The sequence below is a fragment of the Piliocolobus tephrosceles genome, chromosome 1, assembly GCF_002776525.5.
Source record: "Piliocolobus tephrosceles isolate RC106 chromosome 1, ASM277652v3, whole genome shotgun sequence".
Taxonomy (NCBI): Eukaryota; Metazoa; Chordata; class Mammalia; order Primates; family Cercopithecidae; genus Piliocolobus; species Piliocolobus tephrosceles.
Genome location: NC_045434.1, coordinates 160,450,573 through 160,463,395, shown reverse-complemented (window position 1 = coordinate 160,463,395; position 12,823 = coordinate 160,450,573). Strand labels below are relative to the sequence as shown.

The window sequence follows — 12,823 nt, the reverse complement described above, 5'->3', positions numbered from 1 at the left end:
TCACTTCCAGTCCTTTCTAGTGGCTTCTGCAGCATTTACAACAAAGCACAGAGCTTTGTACACATTATTTCAATCTAAAGCATTCCTTCATTTAGGTTCCTGTAAAATTGGCGAAAAGGAAGGATGGAGAATAGACGTTTCAGTCTAAAGGTTTTTTAGAAAAACTTCTACCTTCAGAATCTCATCTTTAGCTTGCAGGTGGTGCCACCTGGAACTAGGAGATTGAAGCTTAGAACCGGATTAACCCAATAGTCATTGCTCTGTTCTCAAGCTTTCTCTCCGTGTTGCAGAATATCTATTTTTCATCTTCATTTCATTCAAACTTTTTGAGAGTTATAGGCAGTTTCTTGGAGAATAGGAAAGCAGTACATTTACTATCTACTAGCAGCCTTTGCGTGTAGGAGATTGACTTGCTACAGTAATGTTACTCTGGAGATATTGAAGTATAAGGCAAATAACTGGATGAGAGTAGTCTTAGTGAGCAACTTGGATTCAGCTTTGGTTCAACACTTTTATCAGCTTTGTGACCTTGGTCAAGTCAGTCAAACTTTTTGTATCTCAGTTTTTCTCATTTGATAGTTGTCCTTCTCTAAGTGAGATGGTACATGAAAGTGATTTTGAACCTGTAAGGTGCTCTGCATGTATAAGTTTAAATAAAGCTAGCTGTGTTAACATTGTGGTATCTTTAATGTGCTGTAATAAAGATAAGTAGGGTGAATTCAAAATTTCTGACTAAACAAATTTAGGAAAATTTTTGTAAAAATTAGCTGTTTCAAAAATTTATCGAAGAAGGGAAATGAACATTTTGAACAGATACTCATTTTGATAAATTATTTACCTTCTGTGTATGAAATATACATGTAAAAGAATGTATATAATATCTGTGCACATTTTAAATGATAATTAAACAATAATTATTTGCAAGACCAACTTGGGCAACAAAGTGGGACTCCATCTCAGCAAAACAAAACAATAATTACCAGTGTATAATACATACCACCTAGCTTAAGAAATATAACATTATGTATCTTTTCTTTCAACTCATCTGGAATCTTGACTTTATTTATTTATTTATTTTATTTTTATTTTTTATGAGATAAGAGTCTAGCTCTGGGTCGCCTAAGCTGGAGTGCAGTGACGTGATCTTGGCTCACTGCAACCTCCGCATCCCAGGTTTAAGCGATTTGCATGCCTCAGCCTCCCGAGTAGTTGAGATTATAGGTGTGTGCCATCACACCTGGCTAATTTTTGTATTTTTAGTAGAGACGGGGTTTCTCCATATTGGCCAGGCTGGTCTCGAACTCTTGGCCTCAAGTGATCCACCTACCTTGGCCTCCCAAAGTGCTGGGATTACAGGTGTGAGCCACTGTGCTGGTAGACTCATGACTTTAAATACCTCCTATGTGCTGATGACCCATAAGGTTTTTTTTTTTTTTTAACCTCTCCCCAACTCCCAAATTTAAATGTGTAGTCTGGATTTCTCTACTGAACTTCAGATTTGTGTATCTGGCTATATACCCGTTACCTCCACTTGAATGTCTAATAGGTATCTAAGACAACAGCTCTGAAACTGAACTCCTGATTTCCACCTCTCCCATCTGTACCTCTGTAGTCTTCATCTCAGTTCGTGGCAACTCTATCTTTCCAGTTGCTCAGGCTAAAAACTTGGGAGTTTTGACCCTTTTCCCTCCTCATAGCCCATATAGAAGCTATCTGCAGATCCTATTGACAGTTTATTAAAAATATATCTTGGCCAGGCATGGTGGCTCACACCTGTAATCCAAGCACTTTGAGAGGTGAGGTGGGTGGATCATGAAGTCAGGAGTTTGAGACCAGCACGACATGGTGAAACCCCGTCTCTACTAAAAATACAAAAATTAGCTGAGTGTGGTGGTGCGCACCTGTAATCCCAGCTATTCAGGAGGCTGAGGCAGGAGAATCCCTTGAACCCTGGAGGCGGAGGTTGCAGTGAGCTGAGATCACGCCATTGCCCTCCAGCCTGGGTGACAGAGCGCGAGATTCTGATTAAAAAACAAAACAAAACAAAAAACTATCTCTCTCTCTCTCTCTGTATCTCTCTCTCTCTCTCATCTCACTTCTGAGCACCCCAACTGTGAACCACACCCAAGCTATTGTGGATTATTGCTAAGGCCTCCCAACTCGTATTTTTGCTTCTCTCGTTTCCTCTTCTGTAGTTTATTTTAAGCACAGAAGCTTGAATTCTGTTGTTAAAGTCAGTCAGGTAATGTCACTCCTCTGTTTCAAAATCCTACTCAATGCCTTCTCTTCCCAATCATGCAAAGAAGATGTCCTATACTGTCTGACTCCGTTAACTCTCCCATCTCTTAGATTACTCTTTTTTTTCCTCATTTTCTTGTAGCCGCACTGGCATCTTTCTATTCCTCAAACATGTCACTGAGGATGTTGGTTTTCAAGTTCCCAGCTTTATGCTGGAGGCTTCTGTTCTGACCTTTCCTTCTTGAGGCCCTGGCTTTTCTGTCCTTTTCCTTGCACACATGGCCATTAACACCCAACTCTAGGCCATTAGGCATGAGCTTATACCCTCAAGCAAAGGTCTTTTTTAGATTACTGTTACTTTTCTCATTTTGAGCCTTTCCTTTGTGTTCTACGTGAAATTCCTTTACTCTCGCCATTTCAGCGAGTTATTAACAGTACTCCATTGTATTCAGCATTTTAGGTGGCTTCATTGTCAGCCATTTTGCCAGAGCCAAAAATCTGATGAACTGTTACTAACTAGTGAAGTTAGAGCATTGGTTTCTTGAAATAATTATGTCTTTTTCTTGGATTGAAGGATGGAAGACTCCAGACAGGGGACCACATCTTGAAGATTGGTGGCACAAACGTACAGGGAATGACCAGCGAGCAAGTTGCACAAGTTCTAAGGAACTGTGGGAATTCAGTCAGGATGCTCGTTGCTAGAGATCCAGCTGGTGACATTTCAGTCACCCCTCCTGCCCCTGCAGCCTTACCTGTTGCCCTGCCTACTGTAGCCAGCAAGGGCCCTGGTTCTGTGAGTTATACATATCATTCTTTCATCTTAAACCAAAGCCTGGGTGTGACACACTGTAAGATAAGAAATTCTTTCAACTTGAAGCACCACATTGGTGTGAGTTGCGCGCTCACCAGTGAAACAGGAAAATAAAAAGACTCATTTGGAGACATTAGACATGTTGGTTTTCTATTTTGCTGTTTCTCAGGGTTAAGTTGTTCAGCCTCCCTTAGCATCAGTGACTTATTTATAAATTGAAGAATAATAATACTTGCCTTGTCTATTTCACTGGGCTGGTGAGGAGACATCCAGGTGGTGGAGGGAAAACTGTTAACACTGGCTGATGTGTGAGAATTATCACTGGTAGCCACAGGCTGGCTAAAGGGAATGGATATCAATAATAATATTTATTATGCTAATTATTTTAGTTATATAATAATAATATTTTTAATTATCAAACACCTGGAATTGTTCAGGTCATCTGAAGTCTTCACAGTAATTCCACCAGATAAGCCTTATTGTACATCTAATAGATGAGGAAAATAAAGTCAAACATCATGTTAAAGACTTTATAGGGAGTAAGTTGCAAAACTGGAATTTGAATTTACATCTTTCTGATCCATTCCAAGCTCCTTCCCACTATCTCAACACAGGCTTTTAGTGAAGACATAATAAAGTAAAAGCAAAGAAATGGGTTTTTTGTTTGTTTGTTTTGTTTTGTTTTTGAGATGGAGTTTCGCTCTTATTGCCCAGGCTGGAGTGCAGTGGCGTCATCTCGGCTCACCACAACCTCCACCTCCCAGGTTCAAGTGATTCTCCTGCCTCAGCCTCCCAGGTAGCTGGGATTACAGGCATGTACCACCACGCCTGGCTAATTTTGTATTTTTAGTAGAGATCGGAGTTTCTCCATGTTGGTCAGGCTGGTCTCGAACTTCTGACCTCAGGTGATCTGCCCACCTTGGCCTCCCAAAGTGCTGGGATTACAGGCGTGAGCCACCATGACTGGCCAGAAATAGGTGTTAAAGGAAGGGTCCAGGAGGAAGAGGAAAGAAAAGAGAAATGGGCCGGACGTGGTGGCTCATGCCTCTAATCCCAGCACTTTGGGAGGCCAAGGTGGGTGGATCGCCTGAGGTCAGGAGTTCAAGACCAGCCTGGCCAACATAGCAAAACCCAATCTCTACTAAAAATACAAAAATTAGCCAGATGTGGTGCACACCTGTAGTCCTGGATTCTACGGCTGAGTCACTTCAACCGAGGAGGCAGTGAGCTGCAGTTGCAGTGCAGTGAGCTGAAAAGCAGGCAGTTGCAGTGAGCTGAGATGGCGTCACTGCACTCCAGCCTGGGGAACAGGACAAGACTCTGTTAAAAAAAAGAAAGAAAGAAACAAAAACAAAAGGAAAGAGAAATGATTATGGTGGGAAAAGGGTGGAAGGCCACTGATTATCATCACCTGAGATGTCATTCTGTGTATTCTGGGAAATTGTTGCCTTTCTCTACTTGGAACTGTATGAGTGGAAGTTTTCTATTTGAAATATCAGAACCTTTAAAAAGTTTCTCCAACTGGTATTGGTGGCTCACGCCTGTAATCCCAGCACTTTGGGAGACTAAGGCGGGTGGATCACATGAGGCCAGGAGTTCGAGACCAGCCTGGCCAACATGGTGAAACCCAACTCTACTAAAAATACAAAGATTAGCCAGGAGTGGTGGCACACGCTTGTAATCCCAGCTACTTAGGAGACTGAGGCAGGAGAATCACTTGAACCCGGGAGGTGGAAGTTGCAGTCAGCCGAGATCCTGCTACTGCACTCTAGCCTGGGTGACAGAGTAAGACTCTGTCTCAAAAAAAAAAAATAGTTTCTCCAAATTGTGGTTACATTTTCTTTTTCCTCTATTACTCTAGTTCCCTGGAGCCTTCTACTTTGTAGTGAGAGACAAATGTGGATATGTGATAAGTGGAAACTTGATCGAATCAATTATTTACTTTCTCATGTTAATGTTTTGAATTAAAAGCAAAGTATTATGTATTTAGACACCTTACTCATTTACAGAATAGTTTAAAAGACGAGTATTGAAAATAAGTTTTAGGGCCAGATGCAGTAACTCACACCTGTAGTCCCAGCTACCTGGAAGGCTGAAGGGGGAGGATTGCTTGAGGCCAGGAGTTTGAGGTTGCAATAAGCTGTGACTGCTGCATTGCACTCCTGCTTGAGTGACAGAGCAAGATTCTGTCTCTGGAAAAAAAAAACAAAAAAACCAACAACAGGCCGGGTGCAGTGGCTCAAGCCTGTAATCCCAGCACTTTGGGAGGCTGAGACGGGCGGATCATGAGGTCAGGAGATGGAGACCATCCTGGCTAACACGGTGAAACCCCGTCTCTACTAAAAATACAAAAACTAGCCGGGCGAGGTGGCGGGCGCCTGTAGTCCCAGCTTCTCGGGAGGCTGAGGCAGGAGAATGGCGTAAATCCGGGAGGCGGAGCTTGCAGTGAGCTGAGATCCGGCCACTGCACTCCAGTCCGGGCGACAGAGCGAGACTCTGCCTCAAAAAAAAAAAAAAAAAAAAAAAAACCAACAACAAAGAAGAAAATAAAATAAGTTTTAGGTCTATATTTTTATATTACTGAACAATAATTAGTTTTACGTTTTGTTTCTAAATTTTTCTTTATGTTCGTAGTTCTTTCAGATACCAATATAGCCTAACTTTTTTCTAAGTGGTTATATTAGTTTTCTATTGTTGTATAATAAATTTACTGGTTTAAAACAATGTCCTTTGTTAGTTCACAGTTCTGTAGGTCAGAATTCAGGGTGGGCTTGGCTGGGCTCTCTGCTTAGCTGCTGTAGCTTCTTTTTTTCTTTTTCTTTTTTTTCTTTTTCTTTTTTGAGATAGAGTCTTCCTCTGTTGCCCAGCCTGGAGTGCAGTGGTGTGATCTTGGCTCACTGCAGCCTCCGCCTCTTGGGTTCAAGCGATCCTCCTGTATCAGCCTCCGGAGCAGTGGGGGTTACAGGCATGTGCCACCACGCCTGGCTAATTTTTGTATTTTTAGTAGAGACGGGGTTTTACCATGCTGGCCAGGCTGGTCTCAAACTCCTGACCTCAGGTGATCTGCCCGCCTCGGCCTCCCAAAATGCTGGGATTATAGGTGTGAGCCAGTGTACCTGGCCTTTGCTTAGCTTCTTACAAAGGCCAAAATCAAGGTTTGGGCCTGGCTGAGCTCTTTTCTGGATGCCCTGGGGATAGTCCACGTCCAGTCTCATTCAGATTGTTGGCAGAATCTTGTTCCTTGCAACTGTAGGACTGAGGTCCCCTTTTATTTGTTGGCTGGCAGCCAGAGACCTCTTTCGGCTCCTTAAGGTCCCCCACATTACTTGTCACGTGACTCCCTCCATCTTCAAACCACAAGTTGAGTCCTTAATGATTCAGATCTTTTTCATTTCCCTTTCTACTACCAGCAGGAGAAAACTCTGCCTTTAAAGGACTCCAGTGATGAGATTAGGCCCACCTGGATAATCTCCATTTTGCCATGTAATATGGCATCAATATGGGAATAGCATAAGGGATTGAAGGTCATGGGACCGTCTTAAAATTCTGCCTACCATAGGCGCTAAGAAAATACTTGACAAACCTTGCGCAGATTGCCTATGTACACATAGGTATGCCACTAAGCATATATAATTAAATTTGGTTTTTCCTTTTAGGACAGTTCTCTTTTTGAAACTTACAATGTTGAGCTCGTGAAAAAAGATGGGCAGAGTCTTGGAATTAGAATTGTTGGCTATGTTGGAACATCTCATACGGGTAAATGAATCATTTCTATTTTATATTTGGAAATAATTGTAAAGGATGTTAAGGTTTCTAGATAGTAAAATTAAATACTTGAGGATTTTAATTTAAATCTTGAACAATAAAACCATGAATCTATGCTAGCAACCAGTCACTTCTCAGTGATTACAGAGTCACATTTTTATCTCAGTAGTTTTATAGCTGGCTTGATATCCATTAACAAAATAATATAATTGGCCAGCTCAGTGTATAATAATTGAATTGTACCTTCTCTTGTTTGTAAAATAGCTATATTATGAATATTGTTAATATATTATGATAGATTAGATTTGTGATAAGTAAATTGATTACTGTATATATTTCATATTGTAAATGTTCCCAAAGTATGACTATTATGTTTTATCACTAAAAAAAAAAGTTAAAACAGGCATTTTCATTAGAACTATTTTCCTTTCATGTAAAAGGAATAAACTATGAGAATAAATACACAGTTCAAGTATCTCTGAATAAAACTCTCTCAACTCCTATCTGCAAAGCTTTGGTAACTTTCACTATAAGGTTTATTCCTTTATTTTAAGATAATTATTAGGGTAAGAAAAAAATAAAGTTTTCCATAAATATTTGCTAATAATATGAAAATTCAGAGTTATAAAATGTTCTGGTATTTTTTAATAGCAAGATTGCAGAGTTCATTTCCTTAAAAAAAATTGTTATTTTGCATAATTACAGCAGGTGGAAGGATTAAGAGTGCTAATGTATTCAAAGTCCTGAATGAAATTCATGTCAGACCACCTTGTGCTATTTTAGCCTAATGAAATATCTTTTTTCAAACCTTTAGATTCTAAGTGCCACCTTTATTTAGGTTCAGAATTTAATGACATTCAAAAGAGCTCAGTGTGGATTGTATAATAATGTTGCAAAAAAACACTTTGAGTAGTTTTTAGTATGTTAAGTGTGGTTAGAGGAATCATTAGTTCCTAAACTTATGATTTTGTGCCTAAGTGAAAGTGAATGACTGGTAGAACATTGAGAAAATTACATGTTTACATTACCGAAGAAAGGAAAGTATCTTTTTACTGTTTTACTTCTTTTTTTTTTTTTTTTTGAGACAGAGCGTCACTCTGTCGCCCAGGCTGGAGTGCAGTGGAGCAATCTTGGCTCACTGCAACCTTCACCTCCCAGTTTCAAGAGATTCTCCTACCCCAGCCTTCTGGTAGCTAGGACCGCAGGCATGCACCACCACACCCAGATAATTTTTGTATTTTTAGCAGAGACAGGGTTTCACTATGTTGGCCAGGGTGGTCTCAAACTCATGACCTCAGATGATCCACCTGCCTTGGCTTCCCAAAGTGCTGGGATTACGGGCGCGAGCCACCATGCCTGGCCCATTTTATTTCTTTTATTTATTTATTATTATTATTATTATTATTATTATTATTATTTGAGACAGAGTCTTGCTCTGTTCCCCAGGCTGGAGTGCAGTGGCCAGATCTCAGCTCACTGCAAGCTCCGCCTCCCGGGTTTTTACGCCATTCTCCTGCCTCAGCCTCCCGAGTAGCTGGGACTACAGGCACCCGCCACCTCACCCAGCTAGTTTTTTGTATTTTTAGTAGAGACGGGGTTTCACCGTGTTAGCCAGGATGGTCTCAATCTCCTGACCTCGTGATCCGCCCGTCTCGGCCTCCCAAAGTGCTGGGATTACAGGCTTGAGCCACCGTGCCCAGCTATTTCTTTACCCTCAAAAGTTTTTTGGACTGGGTAGTTAGGGGTGGCAGGGAGCAGGCAAACCCAAACACAACTCAACATGCTTTTTAAAAAGTAGTCTTTGAAAATCATTTTTGCTGTATTCTATTCGTTGGACTTTTGAGCAGTTCTGGAGAGGGTAGAAAAATGAATAAGAAAAGTCTGTTCAGGGAGACAAATGTGTAAGAAACACTTAGTTCTTTCTTAAAAATTATTATTATCATTTTTTTTTTTCCTTTTGTGAGATGGAGTCTTGCTCTGTCACCCAGAGCTGTAGTGCAGTGGCGTGATCTCGGCTCACTACAACCTCTGCCTCCCAGGTTCAAGTGACTCTTGTGCCTCAGACTCCCCAGTAGCTGGGACTACAGGTGCGCACCACCACACCCGGTTCACATTCTGCAGATGTGAAATCTGCAGATATGCGGGGCCCACTGTACAAGCAAACTATCATGGTATGGCAGATGACATATTCAGTTTGTCAGAGGGAAATGGAGAATTCACAAAGAAGGCAGCTTTTGAGCTATGAATGGAAAAGAAGAAGGGTTTTGATAGGTCAAAGTTTACCAGAAGAAAGAAGCTAGAGAAAAGGTAAAATCATGAAAATGCTAGCTGTTTTGGGGGAAATGTCAAGTGTGTGCTGTGGACCAGGCTTGGTGGTTCATGCCTGTAATCCCAGCACTTTGGGAGGCTGAGGCTGGCGGTTCATTTGAGGCCAGAAGTTCAAGACCAGCTTGGGCAACATGGTGAAACCCTGTCTCTACAAAAAATTAAAAAAATTGTAGCTTCAGCTACTCAGGAGGCTGAGGTGGGAGGATCGCTTGAACTGGGGAGGGAGAAGCTGCGGTGAGCCGTGATTGTGCCACTACACACCAACCTGCAACCTGGGCAACAGAGCCAGGCCTTGTTTCAAAAAAAATAGTAATAATAAGAGCCTGGTGTGTCCAGACTTATTTTCTTGGAAAGTTGTAGTGGAAATTGAAGTCAAAAAATAAATTTGGGCAGATTATGGAAGGCCTTGAATGTGATTCTATGAAATTTATATTTTATTTTGTTGGCAATGGGAAGCAATTTATGTTTATTTTTTCTTATACAGTTTTTTTTTTTTTTTGAAACAGAATCTTGTTCTGTTGCCCAGGCTGGAGTACAGTGGCACGATCTCAGCTTACTGCATCCTCCACCTTCTGGGTTCAAGCGATTCTCCTGCCTCAGCCTCCCAAGTAGCTGGGATTAGATGTGCACCATCACGCCCAGCTAATTTTTGTACTTTCGTAGAAACAGGGTTTCGCCATGTTGGCCAGGCTGGTCTTGAACGCCTGACCTCAAGTGATCTGTCTGCCTCAGCCTCCCAAAGTGCTGGGATTACAGGTGTGAGCCACCGTGCCCGGAAATTTTTTTTTTTTTTTTAAGAGACAAGCCTTAAGCTCCTGGGCTCAGGTGACTCTCATGCCTCAGCCTCCAGAGTAGCTGGAATCACAGGCATACACCATCACTCCTAGCTAATTTTAAAATTTTTTGTAGAGATGACATCCCACTATGTCACCCAGGCTGGCCTCAAAGTCCAGGGCTCAGGTGATCCTCCCGCCTCAGCTTCCCAAAGTGCTGGGATTACAACTGAACAGCTACACCTGGGCTACAAATAATGTTTTGAGTTTATTTGGAAATAAAAATGTAAAATCATGCAGATCTATTGTGTTTTATTTTCCAGTTTCCCTTCCTGTCCCTGCCCATGGAAGGCATGCTTTACAATTAAAGTTTTACATTTTAAATTAAAAAAATTTTTATAGCCATTTGTCTGTTTCAGTGTTTTATTTTATAATATATAAAGATTATTTCATGTTGCTGAGCTCATACTAATTTTTTTTTTGTAGTTGTTAAGACCATATGTGCTTTTCTGGGCCAGGCGTGGTAGCTCATACCTGTAATCCCAGCACTTTGGGAGGCCTAGGTGGATGGATCACTTGAGGTCAGGAATTCGAGACCAGCCTGACCAACATGGTGAAACCCCATCTCTACTAAAAATATGAAAATTATCTGGGTGTGGTAGTGGGCGCCTGTAATTCCAGCTACTTAGGAGGCAGGAGAATTGCTTGAACTCTGGAGGTGGAGGTTGCAGTGAGCTGTGATCGTGCCATTGCACTCCAGCCTGGGCGACAAGAGCAAAACTCCGTCTCAAAAAAGGAAACAAACAAAAAGATAATATGTAGTTTTCTTATTTCTGTGTCTGTTAAGCTAACATGGGCAGTGATCTAAATATAGGCAGGAAGACCTAGGAGACTCTTGTCATAGTGATGGTAAAAAAAAAAATGATGAAGTGTTATGCCACATCAGTAATAAGAGTAGAGAGAGACTAAGAGAGAGTCAGACTTACTCTGGGCTGTCCTGAATTCCAGCTTAAATTAGAGTACATTTCATCAGGGTTCCATTACTGATTATTTTTCCAGAAGAGTAGTCATCAGTCAAATCATTTCAAATTCGGGTCACTTGAGATGGTGACAGTTTGAAATAATCCATCAATTTCTCTGCTTGTATTCAAAATAGTATTTATCAAACCTCCAGTCAACCCCGTTAGCTAATTAACCTCTTGATACAAATTTTGCAATCAAGGCCTAATTAGAATTTTCTTCCTTTTTCTGTATGTATGTGCACCTTAAGGGGAAGCTTCAGGGATTTATGTGAAAAGTATAATACCTGGCAGTGCTGCGTACCACAATGGCCACATTCAAGTGAATGACAAAATAGTTGCTGTAAGTAATTAGCCTCTGTTTTAGGTTTGATTCTAGTTGAAAAAAAGGTTGATCATTATTATAATACATGTGGGGGGGAATAGCTTAATATAGTTTTATAAGGTTTTTTAAAAAATTAAGTTTGTTGTACAGTAAAATCTCATTATTTTGGACTCTTCTTCCTACATTAACTTTTTTTTCACTGTCAGTACATAAAGGATTCACTAAACATATTGGTAAAAAAAGATATTTTTTCTATACATGTATGTTTGAAAGATGTTCTAGCATTCTTCTAGAAAACCCTGCGAGTACCACACTGTGTTCTTTAAACTCACCCATTTTATCTGTAATTAATAGGCCATTAACCAGCTCTTTTTATCTTTTTGTGAAAGTAGTTTTCCTATTAATAATTATGAGTACAACTAAAATTGAGGTATTTTACATATTTAAGAATATAATAGTTACCTTTTATCAATTAAAACTGATCTTTCCCCCATTTAGTAGAAATTAGTTCAATTTATATATATACTTATATTAATGTCTATACACATGTATACATACACATTGCTTAACATAGAAACAAATGCGTGGTATGATTTGAGTCCTTGTCCTTCAAATCTATCTAAGCACATTTCATGACTGTTGGCTTTAAAAGCCTTATAGGGAAAGATGAAATACTTATAGCTAGCTCAAAGAAGATTGAGAGAGGAAGCCTATTGGTCCAGATAGACTTCAGGAATTGGGCTTGACATAGATTAAGAATACTGTTCTTGCTCACACTTTTTCAGAAAACTAGAAGACCTACTGGAGGGAGATCAGTGTGTTTCTTGAAAATATCATGTGGTGATATGAATAGAGGGATGAAGTATTAGATGACTTCTTCAGTTTTGATAATAATGACTTCTATTAATACATCTTGAGAGCTATGTATAATAACTGGTCATCTTTTATGGCTTTTTGAATTTTGAATTGCATCAGAGATTAAAGTCTTTTATATCTCTCAGGCTGTTAGTTAAGTGACAAATTTGAATTTGCTTTCTAGTATGTGAGGAAGTTTCTCAGCATGTTTTACTAGTTTTACATCCTTATTCAAAAATATATCCGCGAGGCGCGATGGCTCAAGCCTGTAATCCCAGCACTTTGGGAGGCCGAGACGGGCGGATCACGAGGTCAGGAGATCGAGACCATCCTGGCTAACACGGTGAAACCCCGTCTCTACTAAAAAATAAAGAAAAAAATTAGCCGGGCGAGGTGGCGGCTAATATATATATATATATATATATATATCCTAAGGTCTAAATTAATTCTTTTCTTTTCTTTACTTTTCTTTTTTCTTTCTTTTCTTCCTCTTTCTTTCCCTCCCTTCCTCTTTCTTTCCCTTCCTTCCCCCTTCCCTCCTTCCTCCCTTCCTGCCTTTCCCCCTTCCCTCCTTCCCCCCTTTCCCCCTTTTCCCCTTCCCCCTTTTTCCCCTTACCACCTTCCCCCCTTCCCCCCTTCTCCTTCCTTCCTTCCTTCCTTCCTTCCTTCCTTCCTTCCTTCCTTCCTTCCTTCCTTCCTTCCTTCCTTC

At 40.5% G+C, this 12,823-nt stretch overlaps 1 protein-coding gene across 2 annotated transcripts in view; it reads left to right on the top strand.

Moving 5' to 3' along the window:
• PATJ (PATJ crumbs cell polarity complex component) overlaps positions 1 to 12,823 on the top strand; it is a 422,851-nt gene that overhangs the window by 44,555 nt on the left and 365,473 nt on the right. For both annotated transcript variants that reach the window (XM_023187375.3, XM_023187368.3), the window contains exons 8-10: positions 2,813 to 3,031; positions 6,706 to 6,805; positions 11,186 to 11,277. In XM_023187375.3, coding sequence (XP_023043143.2) covers positions 2,813 to 3,031; positions 6,706 to 6,805; positions 11,186 to 11,277 — 411 coding nt within the window. The remainder of the gene's footprint in view (positions 1 to 2,812; positions 3,032 to 6,705; positions 6,806 to 11,185; positions 11,278 to 12,823) is intronic.